Source organism: Heteronotia binoei, chromosome 14, assembly GCF_032191835.1.
Source record: "Heteronotia binoei isolate CCM8104 ecotype False Entrance Well chromosome 14, APGP_CSIRO_Hbin_v1, whole genome shotgun sequence".
Classification (NCBI taxonomy): domain Eukaryota; kingdom Metazoa; phylum Chordata; class Lepidosauria; order Squamata; family Gekkonidae; genus Heteronotia; species Heteronotia binoei.
In genome coordinates this window covers 30,569,860-30,591,450 of record NC_083236.1, presented here as the reverse complement: position 1 = coordinate 30,591,450, position 21,591 = coordinate 30,569,860, and the positions used below count along the sequence as shown (strand labels likewise).

Here is a 21,591-nt window from a genome sequence, read left to right as displayed (position 1 = left end):
TGTGAGTGAGCAATTTGCTCTGGGGCCATCCTTCCCAAGTGAGACAAAAATGTGTGAGCCAGAGGCTAAAAAAACTGTGAGCTAGCTCACACTAACTCAGCTTAGAGGGAACACTGCCTACAGGCAACATAATTATCCTCCCAAAGGAAGACTTCAGTGGATTGTGGTCTAGAAATCTCTCTCCATCGTGCCCCAAAAGTTGAAGAAAGGATGAGGGACAATAAGACTGCTGCTCTAAGAAGCTTCCAAATCCATTCATGCTGGCCTCCTTGCAAATCAAGCTTTGCAATTCAGGATCTGACCCCCAGGAATATTCATGCTTCCCTGCATTAGTCATTCTGCAAAGATGGCAAATAATCCTTGCAAGGTGTCACTGCTGGGCAGCAGATTAACTGCAGTAGGAGTTTTGGTGACCAAAAACCCACTTTGCCAGTGTGTCCCCATGGTTCAGTCATGAGGTGCTGCACAAGAAATTGAGAAAGGAGATTTTCTTCAGACCCAAAGGACAGGCAAATGGGTGGGGAACAAGGATAACCTCTATCAAAAGGACCTCTTGGTAGACTGCTTTAACCTGAGACTAGACTCTTTAATTAGTTCAAACACGGGATCTTATCTTTTTATCTTTATCTTTAAAGATAAAGCCCTGTAGCCACAGTAGACAAAAGTGATTTTTTTTTGTCCCTTCCTTTCTCCACAGCAGCCCAAATTGTTCCATTGTTAAAGGACAGGGGACCTTACCCCAGTAACAGCATGATGGGGGAAGAGTTCTGCAGTGGTAAGGGCGAAATCTGCAAAAATCAGGCCCCCCCTCCCCTCCTCTAATAGATCCTTGTCACAAACTACTACACAAAACAATGTAATAAGATCAGGGGAGTTTTCCCCTTCCCATCTTTCTCCTGGACTCAAGATTAAGCTTGGCAAATTTTGGCTAGCCTTGCTGGCCAGCTAAACTTATGGCACACCAGCAACACTCCCTGTCCCTCAGTGGGAGGGGCTGTCCCCTGCAGTTTTGCTCAGCTTTGGGGGCTATGTGTGCTCTGTGCATTCCACAGCCTCACGTGCTTCAGAGCCTCTGCCTGGGAAGGAACCTGTCCCTGAAAATAGCTTATCAAACCACATTTGATGGCCTGCTTTGAGTCCAGAGAAATCGCACTCAGCTCTCTGGTGTCAAACCACTGCAAGTCATCATTTCTGCTAGTGAATTCAACAATCAGTCCCAGGCCTGGTAACCCAGACTTCAGTGATGTAAGGCACCAGCATTCCAAGAATGAACCAGAAAGACGCCACCATCAATGCAAAATAAACCACTCACTTCCTTCAGAGCTCGGACATACTGGGCTGTTCGGATCTGGTCATTTAGCTCTCCAAACCGCAGCCTGTTCCACAGCAGATGGGCCTGGCACCAACAAACAGGACTCTCGATGTGGACCTCGGTTTTGGCCTCTTCACTTCTGCAAACAAGCGGATGAATAGCCCATTCGGCTGTGTGCCTTCCCGTTCAAATATACCTAACCTTAAGCCATCCAAACGGTGGAACTAAAGTTAGAATCGTTTCTGGATTCCTTGGAGTGGGGGCCATGGGTCAGTGGGAGGGCATTTGCTTGGCCCATAGGTTCAATCCCCAGCACCTCCAGTTACAAAGTGCCATGAAAAGCCTCTGCCTAAGACCACAGACCAGGGGTGTCAAACATGCAGTTTGGGGGCCAAATCAGGCTCCTGGAGGGCTCCTATCAGGTCCCCGAGCAACTGGCTGTCATCTGCTTCCTTCTCCCTATATCTTGCTTCCATCTGCATCGCAGCTTGCTTTGCAAGGTTTGCTCAATTGCACAGGAGCTACACAGCAAAACCTCTATTTTCTCCATTGGCTGAGGCTCCTCCCTTGGGAAGGAAGGAGGGAGAAATAGCTTGCTTTGCCAGGCTCTCTCAATTGCACAGCAGAGCTACTGAGCCAACCCTTTCTTCCTTCTATTGGCTGAGGCTCTTTGCCCCCCCCCCCCAGTCTCCTGAGGAAGGAAGGAAAGAGCCAGAGCTTCCTTTACCCAGTTCCCTGGGTCCCATGGGAGAAATACAAAGAAAGCAATTTTAAGACCAATGAATGCTAACATTTTAAGCTTTTATATATATATATATATATTTGTGTTTGTGTTCTTTATAAAATTTGTATCTCTGCTACCTAATCTTAAATAGGTACACATATGGCCTGGCCCAACATGGCCTGGCCCAACCCGACATGGTACGGCCCAACAAGATCTCTTTTATGTCAGATCCGGCCCTCGTAACAAATGAGTTTGATACCCCTGCCCAGGAGTTGTTTTATAGAAAAATAGGTGGTGGAGCTCATCCAGGGATTGTTATGCAGCTGCACCTACTATTCAATGGACAAGGTGGGAAGGAAGAGCTGGAACTCTCAGAAAGGTGTAATCCTGTGAGCTCCTGCTGAATCTGAGGCCTGCCCCTGCCCTAGAGAGCAGCTGCCAGTCACAGAAGACGATTCTGATCAGGAGAAGGCCACTTCGTACGTAATCTGTAGCTACTTTCCGATTCAACAAGTTTAACCAGCATTTCTCTTTCAACTGCTCCGGCTCCACTAAGGATGAAGCACATTCAGTGTTGAGGCAGAGCAGAGTGGAGGGCAGGGTGGATGGAGCAGACTCGCTTTTCGCACCAGCACTTGAAAGCAAATCCCTGTTGCGCTTCAGAAGCGGGGAAACCACAGTGCCAAAAGGTCACACAACAGCCCATTCATCCCCTGCACTACCTGCACCCTCCAGGTCTCTGAAGACAAAGGAAAGAGCCAATGAGATAGGAGGTGCACTGCTGCTTCCCCAGATGAGAAGAACAACAAAGGGCTGCCTCTGAAACGCCACGTTAGAAAGGGCCGCTGGTCTGCAGGGGTCAGCAGTAAGTTTCCTTGAGGCCCAGAGAAGTCAGTGCTCTGTGCTTATGCAAGTCAGGTTACTCATTCCCTTTAAAAATAAACTTGTTCAGCTTTTGGCACAACGTCTGACAAATGCATCTTGCACCCCACCCCTGCCGCGTCCAAGCGTCTATTAGAAGCAACAGCAGTTGTGTAGGAGCCGGGCTTCCGTGGGTGCCTATAGCAACAGAGGGGGAACCTTGGGAACATTTATGCCACCAGCAGGAGACTGGGGCTCAGCTTTCGCTTCCCTTTCTGTTGGCAGGTATTTAAGCCTCAACGTGGCCAGAGGTGGGAGAGAAGGCGGCATGATACAGCCCTATCTCATCGGATCTCAGAAGCTAATCCAAGGGCAATACTGGGATGGAAGACCACCAAGGAAGAGCCTGCAGAGGAAGGCAATGGTTAATTACCTCTGCTTCTCACTTGCCTTGAAAGCCTCTTGCTGAGGTCACCGTGAGTCAGTTGCAACTTGACCACACATATATACGCAGGTGGCTAGAGGTGCAAATCTATGGCACAAGTCAAAGGGTCTTACCCCATGGCTCATCTCCCATGACTGTAAATGAGCTGGGCTGGAGTATCAGGGTCTAGCCTGTGGTTGGGGTGTGCTATAGTGTTGATTTGTTTAAATTTATATTTTTGTATTTATTGTATTAGAAGCTGTCGCTTCTAATAAGGCACTCTGGGTCCCTGCTGGTGAAAGAAGCAGGGCATAATGCCTCAATAAACACAAACAGCAGTGATGGTAACACGGAGAGGTTTGCTGCTGTATATGGGCAGGGCCAATTGTACGGATTCTTGCTGCATAAATTATTACCAGGTCTACACTAGGGTCAAGGGTCATGGCAAGAGCCTGTGGATAGCAGCCCGCATAGCCCAGTGCAAGCCAATCTCAAAACTTGGATGGGAGACCACTGAAGAAGACTTCCCTGTGGCACCCACTTATATGTGGAGTGCCGTGGGGTGCTATTCTCTCGCCTACATTATTTAACATCCATATGCGCCTCCTTGCCCAGATTGCCTGAGGTTTTGGGTTGGGTTGTCATCAGTATGCTGCTGACACCCAACTCTGTCTGTTGATGGACGGCAGACCGTCTTCCGCCCCTGAACAGCTGTCGGAGACGTTAGGAGCCATGGCTGGATGGCTACAGCAGAGTTGACTGAAGTTAAATCAAACTGAGGTCCTGCACCTGAGGGGTGCAGCCCTGGACGGGGCCACTTTGGTACTAGTCCAGCAGGTGAAGAGTCTGGGAGTGATTCTGGATGCCTCCCTTTCCATGGAGGTCCAGGTCACAACAGCTGCACGGTCTGCCTTCTTCCACCTACGGCACATCAGGCAACTAGCACCATACCTATCCTCCCAAGATTTGGCTACAGTGATCCATGCAATGGTCACTTCCAGGCTGGATTACTGTAACTCGCTCTACGCTGGCTTGCCCCTGAAACTGATCCGGAAACTGCAGCGGGTGCAGAATGCAGCAGCTCACCTGCTGGCTGCATCACCTATATGGGTGAGTATACGGGTGAGCATACGGCTGGCGCTCCGCGACCTATACAGTACCGGATCCGTTTCAAGGTGTTAGTTTTGACTTTTAAAGCCTTACGCGGCCTGGGACCAACATATCTACGGGATCATCTCCTTCTATATACATCCCGGAGGTCGCTTCATTCGGCTCCCAGGATCTTCTGACAGTCCCTGGCCCAAGGGATGCCCGTCTTGCCTCTACCAGGGCCAGGACTTTCTCGGTCCTGGCCCCGACCTGGTGGAATCAGCTTCCAAAAGAGATCCGGGCCCTACCTGGCCTACTGGCCTTTCATAGGGCCTGTAAAATGGAGCTGTTCCACCAGGTCTTTGGATGAGGCAGCGGGCATCCATCGGTTGGCCTCCCCTTACGCCTTTACAGCCCCACTGCATCACTGTATTGTGGAGCTATACCATCTTGCTCACATCACCTTGCTGAACTAAATTACCGCACTTACTGAATGTTGAATTTGTTTTTTATTATGATCTTATTGTGATTTTAATTTAAATTGTTCTACTCCGCTCTGAGCCCCCCAAAAGGGGGAAGGGGCGGAATAGAAATAAACTAATAAGAAGAAGAAGACCTGAGCTGCTGTGAAGACGAAGGCAATGGCAATGGGCAAACCACCTCTGCTCATCTCCTGCCTTGAAAAATTCATGAGGTGGAACTTCACGGGGTCATCATGAACTGCTTGTGGCTCAACAGCATGCTTTACCTTTAAGAGCCAGTGCAATTGGCCCAGCAAACAGAGCGGCAGCCTGTGACAGTATTATACAGAGGCCATGTGGGATGAACTCCCAGAAGAGGAGTCTTCCTCGCACAGCTGCTGAGGCAGTGAAGTCCTCCAGTATGGGGGTTTCTACATTTGCTTTGGAACAGAAGCAGAAGCTGTGGTGTCAGAGGCAATGGGCAGGCCTTTCAGTGAAGCTCAAGAGAGGAGCAGGGGATGCCCAAGTACTGACAAACCCCTGTTTGGCCAACTAGGTGGTAAAATCTTGACAGGGTCTTCAGGATCCCCTTACCTGGACGCCTCCATTATAGGAATCCTATGGCTCCAAGTGACTCTTCTTGGAAAAGTGGGCAAAGCTGTTTCAAGCTGTCACTGCTCTGGATTTTGTTAATGTTGATGAGATCATTCCTGATGAAGCTATTTACAGGATAGGGGGGGCGCAGGTCAAAGGGCAAGAGCCAAAGGGATCATGGCTCCTAACCAGAGGCTCACAGCCCATGTCCTGGGGCAGGCAGACTGACCTGCTGGTCAGCAACCTGGGATGTCTTATTTGCTTTTGGTTTTCTGTTTTTATATTGTTTCATATAAGTATGGTCAAAAGTGTATTTTTTGATGGGTGCCCATCAGGAAGGAATCAGGACAAAATATACTAAATAAATATTCTTACAAGCCCAACATGAGCAGGACAAGCCAATCTTGCAGACCACTTCATGGCATTTTGTTGGATTGTCACCGAGACCTGCGTTTTTCACAGCTTAAGTCCAGCCCTTCTGGCACTCTGTTTCATGCCTGCATCTAGCTACACTCAAGATGTACACATTAATCCATTGTGAGATGCTTAGGATTTCCAGGCTCAGGCCTGTTTCACACATGCCAGAGAGTGAAACAGTGCCTTTACAGATGGTGGATTCCCAGATCTGAATGCTCCTTCACATTGAAAACAGGAGGGGAAAGGGGTTACTCCCTCTCTCTGCGTATCATGCTGGTGTCCTATTTACAGGAAACGTTTTGAACATTGGGACATTCCAAAATGTGATCCCCTGTAATCTGACAAGGTGCAGTCCACAGTTCACTTGAGCGCCTGGTTTGCATGTGTCGACCAGGCCTGAGTGACACCATCCTAAAATGATATTCATTCAGAAAACACGCCCCACCCCATCCCCAGCACAATGCATCTCGCTTGGCCCCCTGGCTCCTCTCAATTTACCGGGCTTTTTGAAGCTTATACCACACTGAGTAATCATCACGAAAGGCAGTCAGGTTCATGCTCTGACCCCGGAGAACAGGCTCCTCATTTGGAAGGAAATAGACGCACTGCATCCAATGATCTCTCCACTGGGAGGGGAATTGAAACAAGAAAAAATGAAAAAGACTCAGTAAATTAAAAAAGAACAAGAGCAAAATAGTGATCGGTGCTTTCAGCAATGCAGCAGGAGAAAAGGAGCAAATAAAAGGGCAGCAAAGAAATGCACACGTTCCAATTCAGAACAGAGACAGAATGGGAGAGGGGCTCGCTGCAGACTGTGCCAATTAAGACCCGCTTGCAGTGCCACAGGTGTGCTAAGTGAGGATGAAGGGTTGAATCCAGTGGTAATTTCCAGCAGGACAGTCACACCTCCAGCTGCCAGATACCATAATGCTATCTGAAACAGCACTCTTGGGGAACCTTGTGGAACAGCATGAAGGGAGGAAGTGGGGGGCTGCAGTACAAGGTGAGGTGGGGGGAGTTGATCCAAGAGAATCTCCTCCTTTTTTTGCTAGCGGAAATTCACTGTTGGATCCAACCCAACAGCAATGGGAAGCAGGGTATTTACTGCAAGGACTCCTAAACCTGCTTTCTGAGAACTTCAGACAGCGATGCCCCTTCTTACTTTCTGCAACAGATTGCAACACATTTTTGGTGGATGTTTGAATGCCTAGGTTTCTTTTTTTTTTTCTCTCCCCCTCTAAAAAAATGGCTGTGCCTTGATGTCTTTCCCAATAGGGACAAAGTGCAACTATGAAGAAAAGACAGACAGAGAGTGTTTGGTGGGGGTGTCATTTGGGTCAGGCAGGGGTCCCCAACCTTTTCAAGCCTGTGGGCAGATTTGGAATTCTGGCACAGCATGCTAGGTGCAGAAACAAAATGGCTGCCGCAGGAAGCGAAGCCAGCCACAAAATGATTGCAACAGCTTAAGTTCAGTAACACACTGCAGATCCATGTGTTGTGGTGGCAGCTGCTGGTTTCAAAGCAATATTTTTTAAGAACTCTGCAAAGCCAATCAAATCTCCAAGAATCAATCAGAAGCCTTGCTGGGCAAAAGCTCGACTTGACCCCATTCACTTCCTAAAACCACTTGGCAGATGCCAGAAAAGCTGTCAGCAGGTGCCATGTTGCCCATGGGTGTTGTGTTGGGGACCCCTGGGATAAAAGATAGACCTGCTTCCTCTGCTAAAAATTCAGGGCACAGAGAAACTACCTTGCTCCTATTAGTCTAGTCCTCTTCTGGGATACCTCTTAGTCTGACCAAGGAAGGAAAAAGAATTTTCAGAATTGGCTTGTAATAAGAAACTGTAACCACAACACTTGGACTCAAGTCCAGTGGCACCTTAGAGACGAATAAGATTTTTGGGATATAAGCTTTTGAGAGCCAAAGCTGCCTTCGTAAGATACGCTGCTGTGATGTGTAGATGCCACGAGCCTAAATTGAAATGAGGAGCTGGCTGCGTTGAATCTTGTGCTCATTTCAACTTTCTTTTTGGTATTCCCCCACCAGCACATTTAAACTGGGCCTAGTCGCAGGACTATGATGCTGCTGCTAAAGAAACGTAGTCAAACAGAGCAATTCCACAGACAGGTTTTAACTTAATCTCTTAGCACCGTAAGTGCTATGAGAGTCAAGAAGGATTTCAAAAAGGCTCAATGCTTTACCGGGGGATCCTCAGAAGTCGCTTGCACCCAGTACGGGGCCATCGTACACTTGATGGACCCTTTGGGGTCCAGGTCCATGTCCCACCAGGAGAGGACCACTTGGGCTCGGCCAGACCTGATAGGCTCTAGCGGCACCGTGACGTAGGTGGGGGCTCGGCTTACTTGTTTGCTGAAATCTACACTGTGGGAAATAATAAATTGCAATTAGTTCGTTTTAGAGACTCTCTTTACACCCAGTGATAAAATGCATTACGAGTATATCAAGAAACCAGCTACTAAGCCAGATGGCAGAATTTACAACACAAAGGGACTGAACAGAATCTTTTTTATTATTTGGGGGAGAAAATCCACTTTCTCTTTGTTCTTTTATTTATAGAAAAGGATAAGAGTCCAGTAGCACCTTAAAGACTAACAACATTTGTGGCAGGGCAGTAGCTTTCGTGAGCTTCATCTGGAGAAGGGAGCAGTGACTCACAAAAGCTCATTCCCTGCCACATCGTTTGTTAGTCTTTAAGGTGCTACTGGACTCTTTTCCACTGCTACAGACAGACTAACACGGCTACTCGTCTTGATCCATCTTCATTTATTCACAGCTTGCTTTTCTCCTGAAAGGGGACCCAAAGCGCTTGACAACATACTTCTCTCCTCCTCCATTTTATCTTTATAACAACCACTCTGTGAGTCAGAGAGAGAAAGAGACTGGCCAAGGTCACCCAGTGAACTTCCATGGCAGAAAATGAATCTCAGATCCCTCTCTGACACTTCTAACCACATGACTCTGGCACTCTCGCAATGGAGACATTTCAGCAGGAACAAGGACACTGCATCTTGCAATTAATAGATAAATGGCTTATTACAGTTACAGACCAGCACTATAACATATACAATACCAAATATATTTACATACAAAATTGATACATAGATTATATAGAAAATAAAAATATAATTCATTAAATGAGTAATGAGCTGCAGTAAACTGTGACAGCTGTGCAGAAATGGGCAACTATGTCAGAAGAAGAAGAAGAAAATGATGATGATGATTGATGATAATGATATTGGATTTATATCCTGTCCTATACTCTGAATCTCAGAGCGGTCACAATCTCTGTTACCCTCCCTGGCCCCTTCCACAACAGATGCCCTGTGAGGTAGGTTGGGCTGAGAGAGCTCTTACAGCAGCTGCCCTTTCAAGGACCTCCTACAAGAGCTATGGCTGACCCAAGGCCATTCCAGCAGCTGCAAGTGGAAGAGTTGGGAACCAAACCCGGTTCTCCCAGATAAGAGTCCACACACTTAACCACTACTCCAAACTGGCTCTGAAAGGCAGTACAAGACTCCTCCAATTTACCTGGGTTTTTTGGGAGAATATCTTGGATAGCCCAGTCTAATCAGATCTTGGAAAAGCGGGGTTGGCCCTGGCTAGTATTTGGATGGGAGACCACTAAGAAATACTAAGGTCGCTATGCAGAGGAAAGCAGTGGCAGACCTCCTCTGAACATCTCTAGCTTTGAAAACCCCACTTGGAGTTGCCATAAGTCAGTTGCCACTTGATAGCAAATAGAACCATATCTAAGATCACCACAGAAAGGGCAATGCGGTAAAACATGCTCAGCTGTTTCAAGTTCCCCACTCGCACAAGGGCTGATATGTTCCTGGTATGGCACGCTACATCTCCCTCCCCAAAGTGCAGACATCTCACAGTGAACACAGCCCCCGGCATCAGCTATTTTTCCAGCAGCACCAGCAGCCACCACTGTCAAAACAGACCAGAGTACACAGCGATCGTTTAATTTATATGTAAGCTCTTTATCCTGCTTCTCAGTAGGTCAGCTGGCTGCTCACCAGGAGCTCTGACTATCGCTGACCATTTGATCTCAAACTGTCAAAGTCTTTCCAAAATGTTTTGCCCATCAAGGCACAGCTGACTTATGGTGACCCCATGGAGTTCCATGGCCTGCCTCTGCCTCACAGCGCTGGATTTCCTTGGCTGGTCTCCCATCCAAATACTAACCAAGGCTGACCCCTGCTTTGCTTCAGAGATCTGACAAGCTCAGGCTCAAATGGGCCCATCCAGGTCAAGTCAAAAAGTCTGCTGCCCCCTAAAAGACTGACAGCCAATCTGTTCACCTGTAGCAGCAAAAACAAATCAACCATGAGAGAAAGTCTTACAGTTGTGGTACCTTAAAGGCTACATTTTCTTTTTAGAAGAAGAAGAATGCAGTTTTATACACCGCCTTTCTCTCTGAATCAGAGACTCAGAGCGGCTTACAATCTCCTGTATCTTTTCCCCCACAACAGACACCCTGTGAGGTGGGAGGGGCTGAGAGGGCTCTCACAGCAACTGCCCTTTCAAGGACAACTCCTGCGATAGCTATGGCTAACCCAAGGCCATTCCAGCAGGTGCAAGTGGAGGAGCGGGGAATCAAACCCAGTTCTCCCAGATAAGAGTCCATGCACTTAACCACTACTCCAAACTGGCTTTTCCATACAGATGTTCCAGCTTTTCCTCCATTACTTTTAAAGATATATATCATATACTATATACAATTTGATACACAGATGATATAGAAAATAAATAACTGAGATTCAGCGTGTCAGATGTCGATCTGGGAGTCTCAGGGCTCAAATCCTTCCTCAGCCATGATGAAGTTCGCTGGGTGGCTTTGGATTTGTGTCACCACCACCTAACCTATAGCTCACATGGTAGTTTTTGCAAGGACGAAATGAAAGAAGGGAAGAATGATGTTGTAAGCTGCTCTGGGGCCCCAGTGGGGCAAAAAAGTGGGCTATAAAAGGATAAATTCAGCACTCACCTGAACATTGTAACAACATCACTGAGAGCAGTGAAGTCTTTCAAGGGCACCTGATTCAGCTGGATATCACAAACCGAAGGAGCACCAGGGCAGCCTTCCATTTCGGGTGGGGAAACAATGGCCTTTTCACCTTCCTCCGTTGGAATGCAAACAGGAAACAGCTTGTTCCAGGACCACATTCGTTCAGACTCCACCAGCTGAGCGTACACTGTTGCTCTGTGGGGCACTGCCTCACACTCCTCCTAAACATTTTTTTTTAAGTATTAAAGTAAAGGAACTGGACAAGGTTTGTTTAATAACATTTTTGAGAAAAGCAAAGTTGGGAAACGTGCTCACACAATAAGCAGGCTACTTCTAAAACTAGTTTAGGAACTAAAAAAGAGATCTGGTCTTGGCTGACATTGGCCCTTCCATTTCTCCATTTCCTCATCTGTAAACCAAGAAAAGTTCCTGTCTGTCTCACACCCTGATCCCACGTGCAGGCAAAGATGTTTTGGGGTTTTTACTCAGACGTTTAAGTAAGGGGTCGATCTTCTAACATTTTCCCCAGCTGTTTTTAGCTGGAACAGCTATAGGACTTTTTAAAAAGCTGCTCAGTGTCTTAATGCTGTCATTATGCCCTGGCTGGGTTTTTAACTGCTAAAGGTAAAGGAAGTCCTCTGTGCAAGCACCAGTCATTTCTGACTCAGGGGTGACGTTGCTTTCACAACGTTTTCACGGCAGACTGTTTTTACGAGGTGGTTTGCCATTGCCTTCCCCAGTCCTCTACATTCCCCCCCGCCCAGCAAGCCGGGTACTCATTTTACTGACCTCGGAAGGATGGAAGGCTGAGTCAACCTGGAGCCAGCTACCTGAACCCAACTTCCACTGGGATTGAACTCAGGTTTTATGTTTTATTTTATAAGCCACCTTGAGAAGGTTCTCTGCAGAGGCAGCATAGACATGTTTTAAATAAATGTTGACTCAGAAGAAATTCTTGCTGAGTTCAATTGGTGCTACTAGCAAGTAAGTGAGCACATGTTTGTATGAGCTTTTTCTTTGGGTCACCGTTCCTTTTAGAGATGTCCTTTTCCTCTCTACTCTGGAATAAATGGACACAAATCTGACATCAAAAATCACAATATCCGGAAAACAGCTGGGGGAAGTTTTAATCTTCCAGGGCATTCTGTTGCTGATCTGAAAGACACCAGTCTTCTATAGAAGGACTCCAAAGGGAGAATCCAAAAGGAAGCTGCTGAATTAGTACCCATCAAGAATTTGACTTCATCACTGTTTCTCAACCAGGATTTAACAATAACCTATCATTTCTCACTTCCGATGGGTAGTTATGTCACAGTACCCCTTACAGATTTTAATTAGTTCAGCTATACCTCTACTCTTTTCTAAATGGGTCTCCGTATCATGGTCGCCCTTGCCCTAGATCTCTTTTTAAATCAACACTTTATATATTTGATGAAGTAACCTCTGGCTCACCAAGTTTACACTGGAATAAATTTTGCTAATTTTGGAAGCAAAAACAAGACTTCTGCTTCACATGGGTCCCACAGTGCTCAACAACCTTTGCAGAGTTAGTTTGTTTAAAGCCATCTACAAGTCTATACAAGACCTATATGCAACAGGTCAACCATAAATCCTGAAGCCAGTTTTAAACCTGACATAGAGGAAACCACAAATTACTGCTTGACCAGTCAAAATTTGCAATCCACTGGGACCCTAGGAATCCTGCTCCCAAGTTTTGTACGAGGGAGAAGGGCAGTGGGTTTTCCCTGCAGACCTCTGGAGGCTCTGTGGATGCTGAAATGACCTGTCTCCAGCTCCAGGATCTTGGGAAGGTCTGTAGCTCACCACAAGCCTGTGCCACGAAAGCAGAACAAAAATATTGGCAAACGGTAACAGAACATCTCAATGTTACGAAAATGATCTGTTATAAGTTAGAATTTCTACTACGGGACAATGACTAACACCACCCCCACAAGACAGGTGATGCTATCGCCCCAGCAGTAGCTCATCCCTTACCTGTACAAGGTATCTATGAGCGTGCTCGTAAGAGGGCAAAGCCCCTTCACCAATCAGTTCAGTATCAAAGAGCTCTGTTATCAGGATGTTTGCACGGCACTGCATGTCTCCATCTAGAAAACATAATGCAGTACAAATGATGACAGTATGGCTGATTTCATAACAAGCCTGCATATTCCTAGTCAGATAAGCAGTCAGTTAATCCCGACTCATCGCTGATTTACATGGAGAGGGAACTCCTTCCCTGCACTCCACCCACTCTTTGTATAGTATAAAATCTTTTAATATGTTGGTTTATCTTATTTATATATTTATACACCACTTTTTTCCCCATTGGGAACCCCAAATGGCTTACAACATCACCTTCCCTCCTCCATTTCATCCTCTAAACAACCCAGTGAAGCAAGTCAGACTGAGAGAGACAGTGGCTGGTCCGAGGTCACTCTGCCATCTTCCATGGCAGGGCGAGGATTTGAACCTGGGTCTCCCAGATGCCAGCCTCTAACTACCGCACTATGTAGCCTCCCATGTAATACAAAGGAACAGCTCACATGACACTCACCAGGCCCAACTGTGACTTCAGTGGAATGCTTGTTGATTATCTTTATCTTGTCCCTCAACCCATTTTTTGCCACAATCTTCACAGCTGCTTCAGCCATTGGCTTGAAAACCTAAATGATAAGACATGAGGGCTCATATTATGCACAATCAGCTGTTTAAAAATGTGTCACTTCACTAATCCTTAAAATGTCCCAGCAAAGTGGGCCAATATAATTATTAGTGTATTGCAGATTGGGGGAGGGAACTGACTGAGGGTGAGAAATGGAGGCCTGCCAATCTGGCTTTTTCACACATATTGTGTGGCTCTCAAAGCCCTTTGGTTGGCTTGAAGGAGCAATTTGTCTCTTTAAATCACTTCTCCAAGCCAAGCCAGCCAGTGGCATGGAAAACGCATTTAAAGTTAAAGTTGCTTTCTTTCCACCTCTCTGTTCCCCATCTTCCTTCCTTCCTTGCCTGCCTGACTGGCAACTGAATTTTCTTGCCTGCCTGACTGGCAACATGGCTGTAAAATATCACAACAACACCCTGCTGTCTCATGGTCTGGGCAGATTTTACCACATGATCATGCATGAAGCTGCCTTGTACTGAATCAGGACCTAGGTCTGTAAAAGTCAGCACTGTCTACTCAGACTGGCAGTGGCTCTCCGGGGTCTAAGGCAGAGGTCTTTCACATCACATCACCTGGTCGTTTTAACTAGAGATGCAGGGGACTGAACCTGGGACCTTCTGTATGCAAAGCAGAGGCTCTTCCCTTAAACCACAGCTCCTCCTTCCCACAACTTTGGTTTTGCACAAAACCTGTACCCACTTCATTCTGCCAAATTAAAGATCGATTTAACAGAATGGACAGAATGCAGGCTTCTTCTACAAAGAATAACAAAGAATAAATCAATATTAAAAACCCTACTTGAAAAGGTCAGTTTTCCTGTCCCTTTGGAATGCCGACAGGGCAGAAGTTTTCCTCAACTCTTACAAGAGGCTATTTCATAACAAAGGAACAGCTACCTACAAAGCCCATGAATGGATAGTGGGCTGACGGCACCCGGAGAGCGGGCACAGGAGAGGGCACAGCCAAAAGATGGCATCACATGTGCATTGAGAGCCCCACTGATTCTTTTCTGCATATATTCAAATCTACATCATTTCACAAATAACTTTGGATATAAACACTGCAAAACTTGAATGGAACTGGCATTGGCCTGAACCATTAGACTCAAATTAAGCATCTAATAAAATTAAGTCTCCAACTTGACAGGAAGAGTTTCCTCTTTTGAAAAAGAACTTGAGAAATGGAACTCAAAAGCACAGATGAGACCGCCTCAGTGAAACATAAACCGTCTGGCCACATTCAGTTTGGAACCTAATTAAAGCATGAAACCTGGCAACACAAGACTGCTTTCTGCAGCCAAAGCTGTCAGAAACACCTAGGCTCCTGCCAAAATATAAACGGCAAATGAAAGGTGGAGAAAAACCCCAGATGGCTGTAGACCACCAGTAGCTAAGAAATCTGCTCTCCTTAGCCAGTGGCTTGGTATAAATCCCAGGCAAAACTAAAAACTAAGTTCGAACTGAAGGACTGGGGTTGGATCCACTGACTGAATGGATGCCTCTCAGTGAAGCTTCCCCATCTCCTATGGCAGCTCAAAATGTGGCAGCTCCAAAATGCTGCCCCTTGGAGATAGGGGATACCTTAGGAACAGTTATTGGTGAAGGGGAGGCAAAAATCAGCCCTTCCCTCCATCAACAGAAATTTTCACTATATCTAGCTCATCTTTCTGACAGAATACATATACTGAAGGTGGGTCTACGGACAAAGCAGACCAAGTTCTGATGTCACAGAATGGACTGTACTGCTTCAGATCTAAGGTGGGTCACTCCATTTTGAATGCACACGCTTCAGAGGTTAAATCTGGGTTGACAAGCAGCTTGTGCACTGCTGCAATGTACCCAGGAAAGGGATGACGCTTACCTCAACACCGTAGCAGAAATCAGCCCCTGCTGTCACTGCCATCATGGACAAGAGTCCTGTGCCTGTTCCGATGTCCAGGACGACTGCTCTCTCCCCTCTGGCTTTCACTCGGCCCACAGCAGCACGGATGCCTTGGAAGTACTTTGCGTTCTGTTGAGACAGACAGACCTCCGTTAACTCTGAGATGACAGGAGACCCTTTTGTTTTGGCTGTGGGACAGGCATGCTCTAGGCCTGACCTTAAAGGTATGTGACACTTGGGGATAAAAACAGACTATCTTCTCAAGGAATGATTCAAGGAAGGCTGGAGTCTAAAGAGATTAAGGAAGGATATAATTCCCTCCCCCCCATTTATTTAATAATATACTATTCTGGGAAAACACATCTACAGTACAGATGCTCATTAGGATTTTTGTAATCAAAACAGAACAGCCTTTCCATGTTGTCAGAGAAAAAGTCTGAAAATATAATGCTAAAAAAGAATAAATACCTTGCAATAAGAACGGTAAAGCTGAAGAAATCCCAAACACTTCAAGCTTCACTAATATTCACCCCTCTCAAATCTCTTTAAAAGTGTTTTCTAAATTTTTCATTCCAAACAGAAGTCTTAAATTCTCTAATCCTGGCAGCTACAGCAGCAGAAGCTTTGGGGGAATGGAATGGTATCTTGCTGTGTTTAAACACTTTTTTTTTTTTGCCCAAGATTGCCACTGAAGATTTTCCACCTTCTTGCCAATATGTGCACATCTCCTGTCAAAGAAAGACACATCTGGGGATCTGCAGCTTTTAAAGCTGGAAACAGACACAATTCCCTGCAGGTCCTGTAGGCCGTGCTTTTTGATTTTCTCTCACCATAATTTAAAAATTGTCACCTTCTTGAAGTGAATTAAAAGAAAAATTATAAACAGGTAAGAGTTCCTCAGAACTAGTGAGATCTTAACAACATTGCTTGGGCTTGACAAGACTGAAATGTAAAAGTTTATTTCAGATACTTCTGACTGTCACCCAAGACTACGCCGAAGGATATTTCATTTTGTCTTCCAAAAAGGAGCTCTTTAGTGGAACAAAGATGAAGGCAGCTTCCATGACTGTCCCTGAAACACTTAACAGACAGAGGGAGGGACCTTTATTCTAATATGTACAAAAAAGGAAGGGAAGGGAATGGCTGATATCAAATTGGACAAAATCCATCTCAAACACTCTTCAATAGTGGCAACCCCCTCCCCACCCCCGACTTTAAAAGGTGACACTTGAAATGCTCTTCACTTGCTTTTATTATTATTATTATTATTGCTTGTCAAAGATCTAAAGTAAATGCTACAGTTTGGTTTTCTTACAAGAACTATAGCTTTCTCAGACAGTCTATAACCCAAAATACGGCAAGGGAGAAAATCCCAGAAAGCAGCAATGCTAAAGGAGGGGGGGAAATCCAAGGCAATCACAGAACAGGAGCTTATTTATTGATTTCATTTACACAGGCTGCCTTTCTCCCCAGTGAAGGCCAAAACCCCCTTTCATTGTGTCCCTGTGCCATTTCCTCCCGACAACCCTGTGAGGTAGGTTAGACTCAGAGTGCATGACCAGCCCAAGGTCACTCAGCCAGCTTCCATGACAGAGTGGGCATTTGAACCTGGAGTCTCCCAGGTCCCAGTCTGACACTCTGACCACTACACCACACTAGTTTTCTGATGACGCAACATACACATGGTCAATATTCAGCATATCCATATATATTGTGTAAATTACTCACTCTGTCCTTGTCATTCAGCATGTCTGCATAACATGACCTGTAAACAAAGTTTTGGATTTAAAATAACAACAACACAATTCATACTAAGAAAACAAGCAAAGATGACCAGCATTAAGAAGTGATAAGAATGCATATTAGCTGAGGATTTACACATTCAACTAGAAAGGAGCAAGATAACTGGAGAGAGGGTCTTCTCCCTCCTACTGTGCTTTAGATAAATGAAAGCAGCTTACAGACGGGCAGCTCTGGGAGGCATCAAGGTGATCCAGAAGTGAACTGCCTGGAAAAGGAGTGCCCGAGAGCGTCCTGATGGCTTGCAGAAAAGGGACAGGCCCCGGGTGGCCTGGGGAGCATCCAGAGCGCTTACATGCCTCATTCGCGGCTCTCCAGCAAAAAGGCACCACTTTCAAAGAGGTGCCTTTTTAAGCTGGCTCCCGGTAAGTCAGGGGCAGGATGGGGTCGGTAGGCAGATGTGTGCATGTAGACATGCTTTTGGGGGGTGCTCGCCTGCCATCCCTGAGGTGGCTTAAACTGCCCATCTGTAACCAGCTGAAGAGTCACCAACCCCTTCAAAAGCTTGGCTTATACTATTCCACAAGCTTTCGTTCTCCAGTGATGATGGAAGTGTGGCTCTACAGAAAATAAAATCTAGACAGTCTACAAGTGTTTTGATCCAAGCATCTGGAGTTTTTTTTTTTTTTAAGTGGATCACTTGCTGAGGGTTCACACTGGGTTTTTATCCAGCAAGGCTTCTGATTGCCTGTGCAGATTAAAAGGCAACTGTTAAGCAGAGCTTCTACCTGAAATGTTGATGCGGTACTATGAGTGTTATACATAACCCCACTCCCAGACATTATGTGGGTTGCTTTGTCTCCTGTGGCAGCCATTTTATGATTGGCTCCACCTCCTGCGACAGCCATTTTTTACTGCGCCTGCTGCCCTGTGTTGTAATTCCAAAGGTGCCTGAAGGCTCAAAAAAGGTTGGGACCTTAAAATGGTCCATTTTGGAAACTGTTTGGAAATCCAACTGGATTATATTCTGAGAAGTGCAGAACAGCACACATTACACTGAGGAGTGTTGGGACAGAGAAGTAAAAAGACACTCACTTTCATAACATAACAATCTGCCTTCTACTGAATCAAACCCTTGTCCCACTTAGGCCAGTATTGTCCACTCAGACTGGCAGCAGCAGCTCTCAGACAGTCTTTCCCACCACCTGCTGTCCTGGTCCTTAACTGGAGATGCCAGGGACTAAACCACAGACATTCTGCATGCCAAGCAGATGCTTTTCCACTGAGCCATGACTCCTCGAATCTGACTTTGGCACAGTCAAATCTAGAACTTTCTTGTACAGCAAACAGCCCATCCCCTCCTGGAAGGTAAAGAGACTGTCCTCTTTCCCAATTAGTTCTTGTTACCATTATTCATTTTCACCATGCCACTATTAGAGCTCATGAAATGCAAGAAGCATCCTGCATACCTTGCAATTTCCTGATGATAGTCATAGTTTTCATCTTCTTCTAGCCATTCCATGGCTCCTGTGGTTGGATTGGCTCTCCCACAGAAGACTTTCATGATTGTCTTGCCTTTGCTGCTGTGATGAAAGCTTTTATTTAGATCCTCTCTAATATGGGTTCAGGAACAACTATAAGCAAATAAATGTCCTGGTAAGATACCATTCAGAAATAACACACCAGCTCTCAAGTGCCAACAGAGATCAATCCGGAATGTCTTTGTCATGGAAATCCTATCATAGTCAAAGTGTCATACTTTATAGAGCAGCACACATGTGTGCACTCCAAGCACATGCCAGCATACGTGAAGAGACACCCGGTGCCATTTTGCCAGGGGCATTCAGTGAAACTGTACCAATGCATGCACTGCACATCAGCCACTACTGTGCAGACGAGCTGAAGTGCCCAGAGTTTAACTGAAGCTGCTTCCTACAGTCAAACAATAGCCTGCTATTTGCTTCAGTGATGTCTTGGTTTGCTAAATATACTTAATGAACATAAAGGGGATATTTGGGATACTTTCTTTGATGTGCCAGAAGGGAGTGAGAATTGGTAATTATTGGCCAGAAAAGAAAGGGAGGAAACCCCCCCCCATTGGTTGCCCCCCTCTTCCTCCCTCCCTAGTCATCCCCCCCTTTCCTACCCATCAGAAATTACTGTATTCTCATAGTTTAAGAGGGCAGCCATGTTGGTCTACAGTAAAATGGCTAGGATCAAGTCCAGTAGCACCTTAGAGACCTTGGGGTATAAGCTTTCAAGAGTAAAAGCGCTATTAGATGATAGATAGAGAGAGACAGACAGACAGATCTTTCTTTAAAAAATGGGAAAAAGAAAGGAAAAACTGACAATCCAGTAACGAAATACAGATTAAAAAGATATACATAGAGACAAAAATATAACAGTGATGGCAGATCTATATGTAAGTTTCTATAAATGCTTTCCAAACCTCTCTTTAAAAGTCCATACACAATTGTTGTCTCTATACAATGCATTCCAATATTGATAAGAGTTCTAAATTCCTCAGTCCAGCAATTTACCAGAGGTGGGCTTTTTATCTTTCCAATGTTTTAATACAATTTTTTTCATTGGACACAAAGAGTCCATTTTCATGGACTACCAGTTAGCCTCCAAAAGACAGGCAGATCATTTAGAAGTATATAAGCATCCTCAAAAATCAATGAACAATCTAATACAAAGTTGATAGGAGTTAAAATGCATGCCCAGAAAAGAACAAGCAACTGGACACACCCAAAGCATTTATTTAAGGGAAGTTTCTTGTGAGCTTTGACTCTCAAAATACCCTGAAAATGTTGTTGGTCTCTAAAGACTCTGTGGAGGAACACACCTGCTCTGGCCTGCAGACCCTATTCCACCCTGCCCTGAGGCTTTTCTCAACACCTGGAGAGGTTTTTCTTCCACTCTCAGGTAGCCCACCCCCACCACTGCTGGGAGGGTCAGGACTAGGGTTGCCAGGTTTTACCTGGCTGCCAATGGGGGGACTGTCCCCCAGGCACTGGGTAGACATAGTGCCATATGGTGCCACAGAGTTTCTTTTACCCAAATGCTAGAGCATCCCTGTGTGACTTGTCCAGCATGATTATGTCACTTCAAGGTGATGTCATTGCACTGGATACGTCAGCCGATGGAGCTCTTTGAGGAGAGGACTCCCCCTGCCGGCCACTCCTGTGCCGGCAGGTTGGAGGCCATGAAATCGGGAGAAACTCCATCCCCAGCGGGAGGCTAAGAACTCTACTTATGAACTTATGAAGCTGCCTTATACTGAATCAGACCCTCGGTCCATCAAAGTCAGTATTGTCTTCTCAGACTGGCAGTGGCTCTCCAGAGTCTCAAGCTGAGGTTTTTCACACCTATTTGCCTGGACCCTTTTTAGTTGGAGATGCCGGGGATTGAACCTGCGTCCTTCTGCTTACCAAGCAGATGCTCTACCACTGAGCCACCATCCCTCCCGAACTCTAGTCAGGACTCCCAGCTTCCCTTCCAACTTTTGAGGCCTGGCCTCTGTGTCTTCCATTACCCAGTGCCTTATATCTCCATGGGAACCATTTACTGCCTTGTGTACCCCTGGTGGAATGGCCATTTGCCAACAGTCTGCCTTTCCCTGGAACTCTTTTGAAAGTAGCGTGTTTGAGACTTTGGAAGTCTATGTGGTACAGAGAACCACTGCCAGTTTCACAAGAAAATGTTCACAAGCTTACTTTCAGCACAGCACCAGTTTGAGCAAGGAATTCAAAAGAAACGGGCAAAATGCAACTCCTGTGTCCCTCTCGCTAGACATGTCCTATCAGATGTTAAAATAGGACAGGCTCCTTTTCCTTAGGAAGTTACAGATCCCTACAGAGTTTCAATTACCTGGAAACTCACTCCAGCTCTTTATATGGTCACTGGCTGCCTTCCCAGTGGAGAGGTCTGTGTGCTCTCATGGATTCAGTACCCATGGTGTAATAGATCTTTTCCCTGTTGCAAGCAGTTTTTATCATATCCGTTTCTCTGCACACTGACCAGGTCAAAGAGGCTTTTCCTGGAGAGTTCTAGGGATCTCCTTCCTGAAGACTCTCTAATGTTCTATTCTTCCAAATCTCTGTTTCTTGCTTGGATATAGGGGGAGATCTTGACCCACGCATTATCTCTCCCACTAGATAAGGTTGGCTAAGATACATCTGGAAAGCAAGTGCACTGACTGCCTCTCCTACCTGTTCTCAGCCCAGAGGGGGGAAAAATTAAAACACACAGTGGAAGTTTTGCTCATCTCAAACCTCCTAGTACAAAATACATTTCTTCACAGACTTGAATATTCTTCCTGTTATATTTTAGTCTGTTAGATGATAACTCATGCACAAAAACACAAAGAAAAATGACATCCAAA

At 45.8% G+C, this 21,591-nt stretch overlaps 1 protein-coding gene across 1 annotated transcript in view; it reads right to left on the bottom strand.

The window, feature by feature from the left end:
- The window catches only part of PRMT7 (protein arginine methyltransferase 7), a 41,791-nt gene that overhangs the window by 18,683 nt on the left and 1,517 nt on the right, over window positions 1-21,591 (bottom strand). The window contains exons 2-10 of the mRNA XM_060254453.1: window positions 18,674-18,838; window positions 17,193-17,229; window positions 15,444-15,593; window positions 13,476-13,584; window positions 12,914-13,026; window positions 10,898-11,139; window positions 8,085-8,265; window positions 6,381-6,508; window positions 1,313-1,451 (exon numbers count right to left, since the gene is read on the bottom strand). Of these exons, the coding sequence (XP_060110436.1) occupies window positions 1,313-1,451; window positions 6,381-6,508; window positions 8,085-8,265; window positions 10,898-11,139; window positions 12,914-13,026; window positions 13,476-13,584; window positions 15,444-15,593; window positions 17,193-17,229; window positions 18,674-18,768 (1,194 nt within the window). The 5' untranslated portion in view covers window positions 18,769-18,838. The remainder of the gene's footprint in view (window positions 1-1,312; window positions 1,452-6,380; window positions 6,509-8,084; window positions 8,266-10,897; window positions 11,140-12,913; window positions 13,027-13,475; window positions 13,585-15,443; window positions 15,594-17,192; window positions 17,230-18,673; window positions 18,839-21,591) is intronic.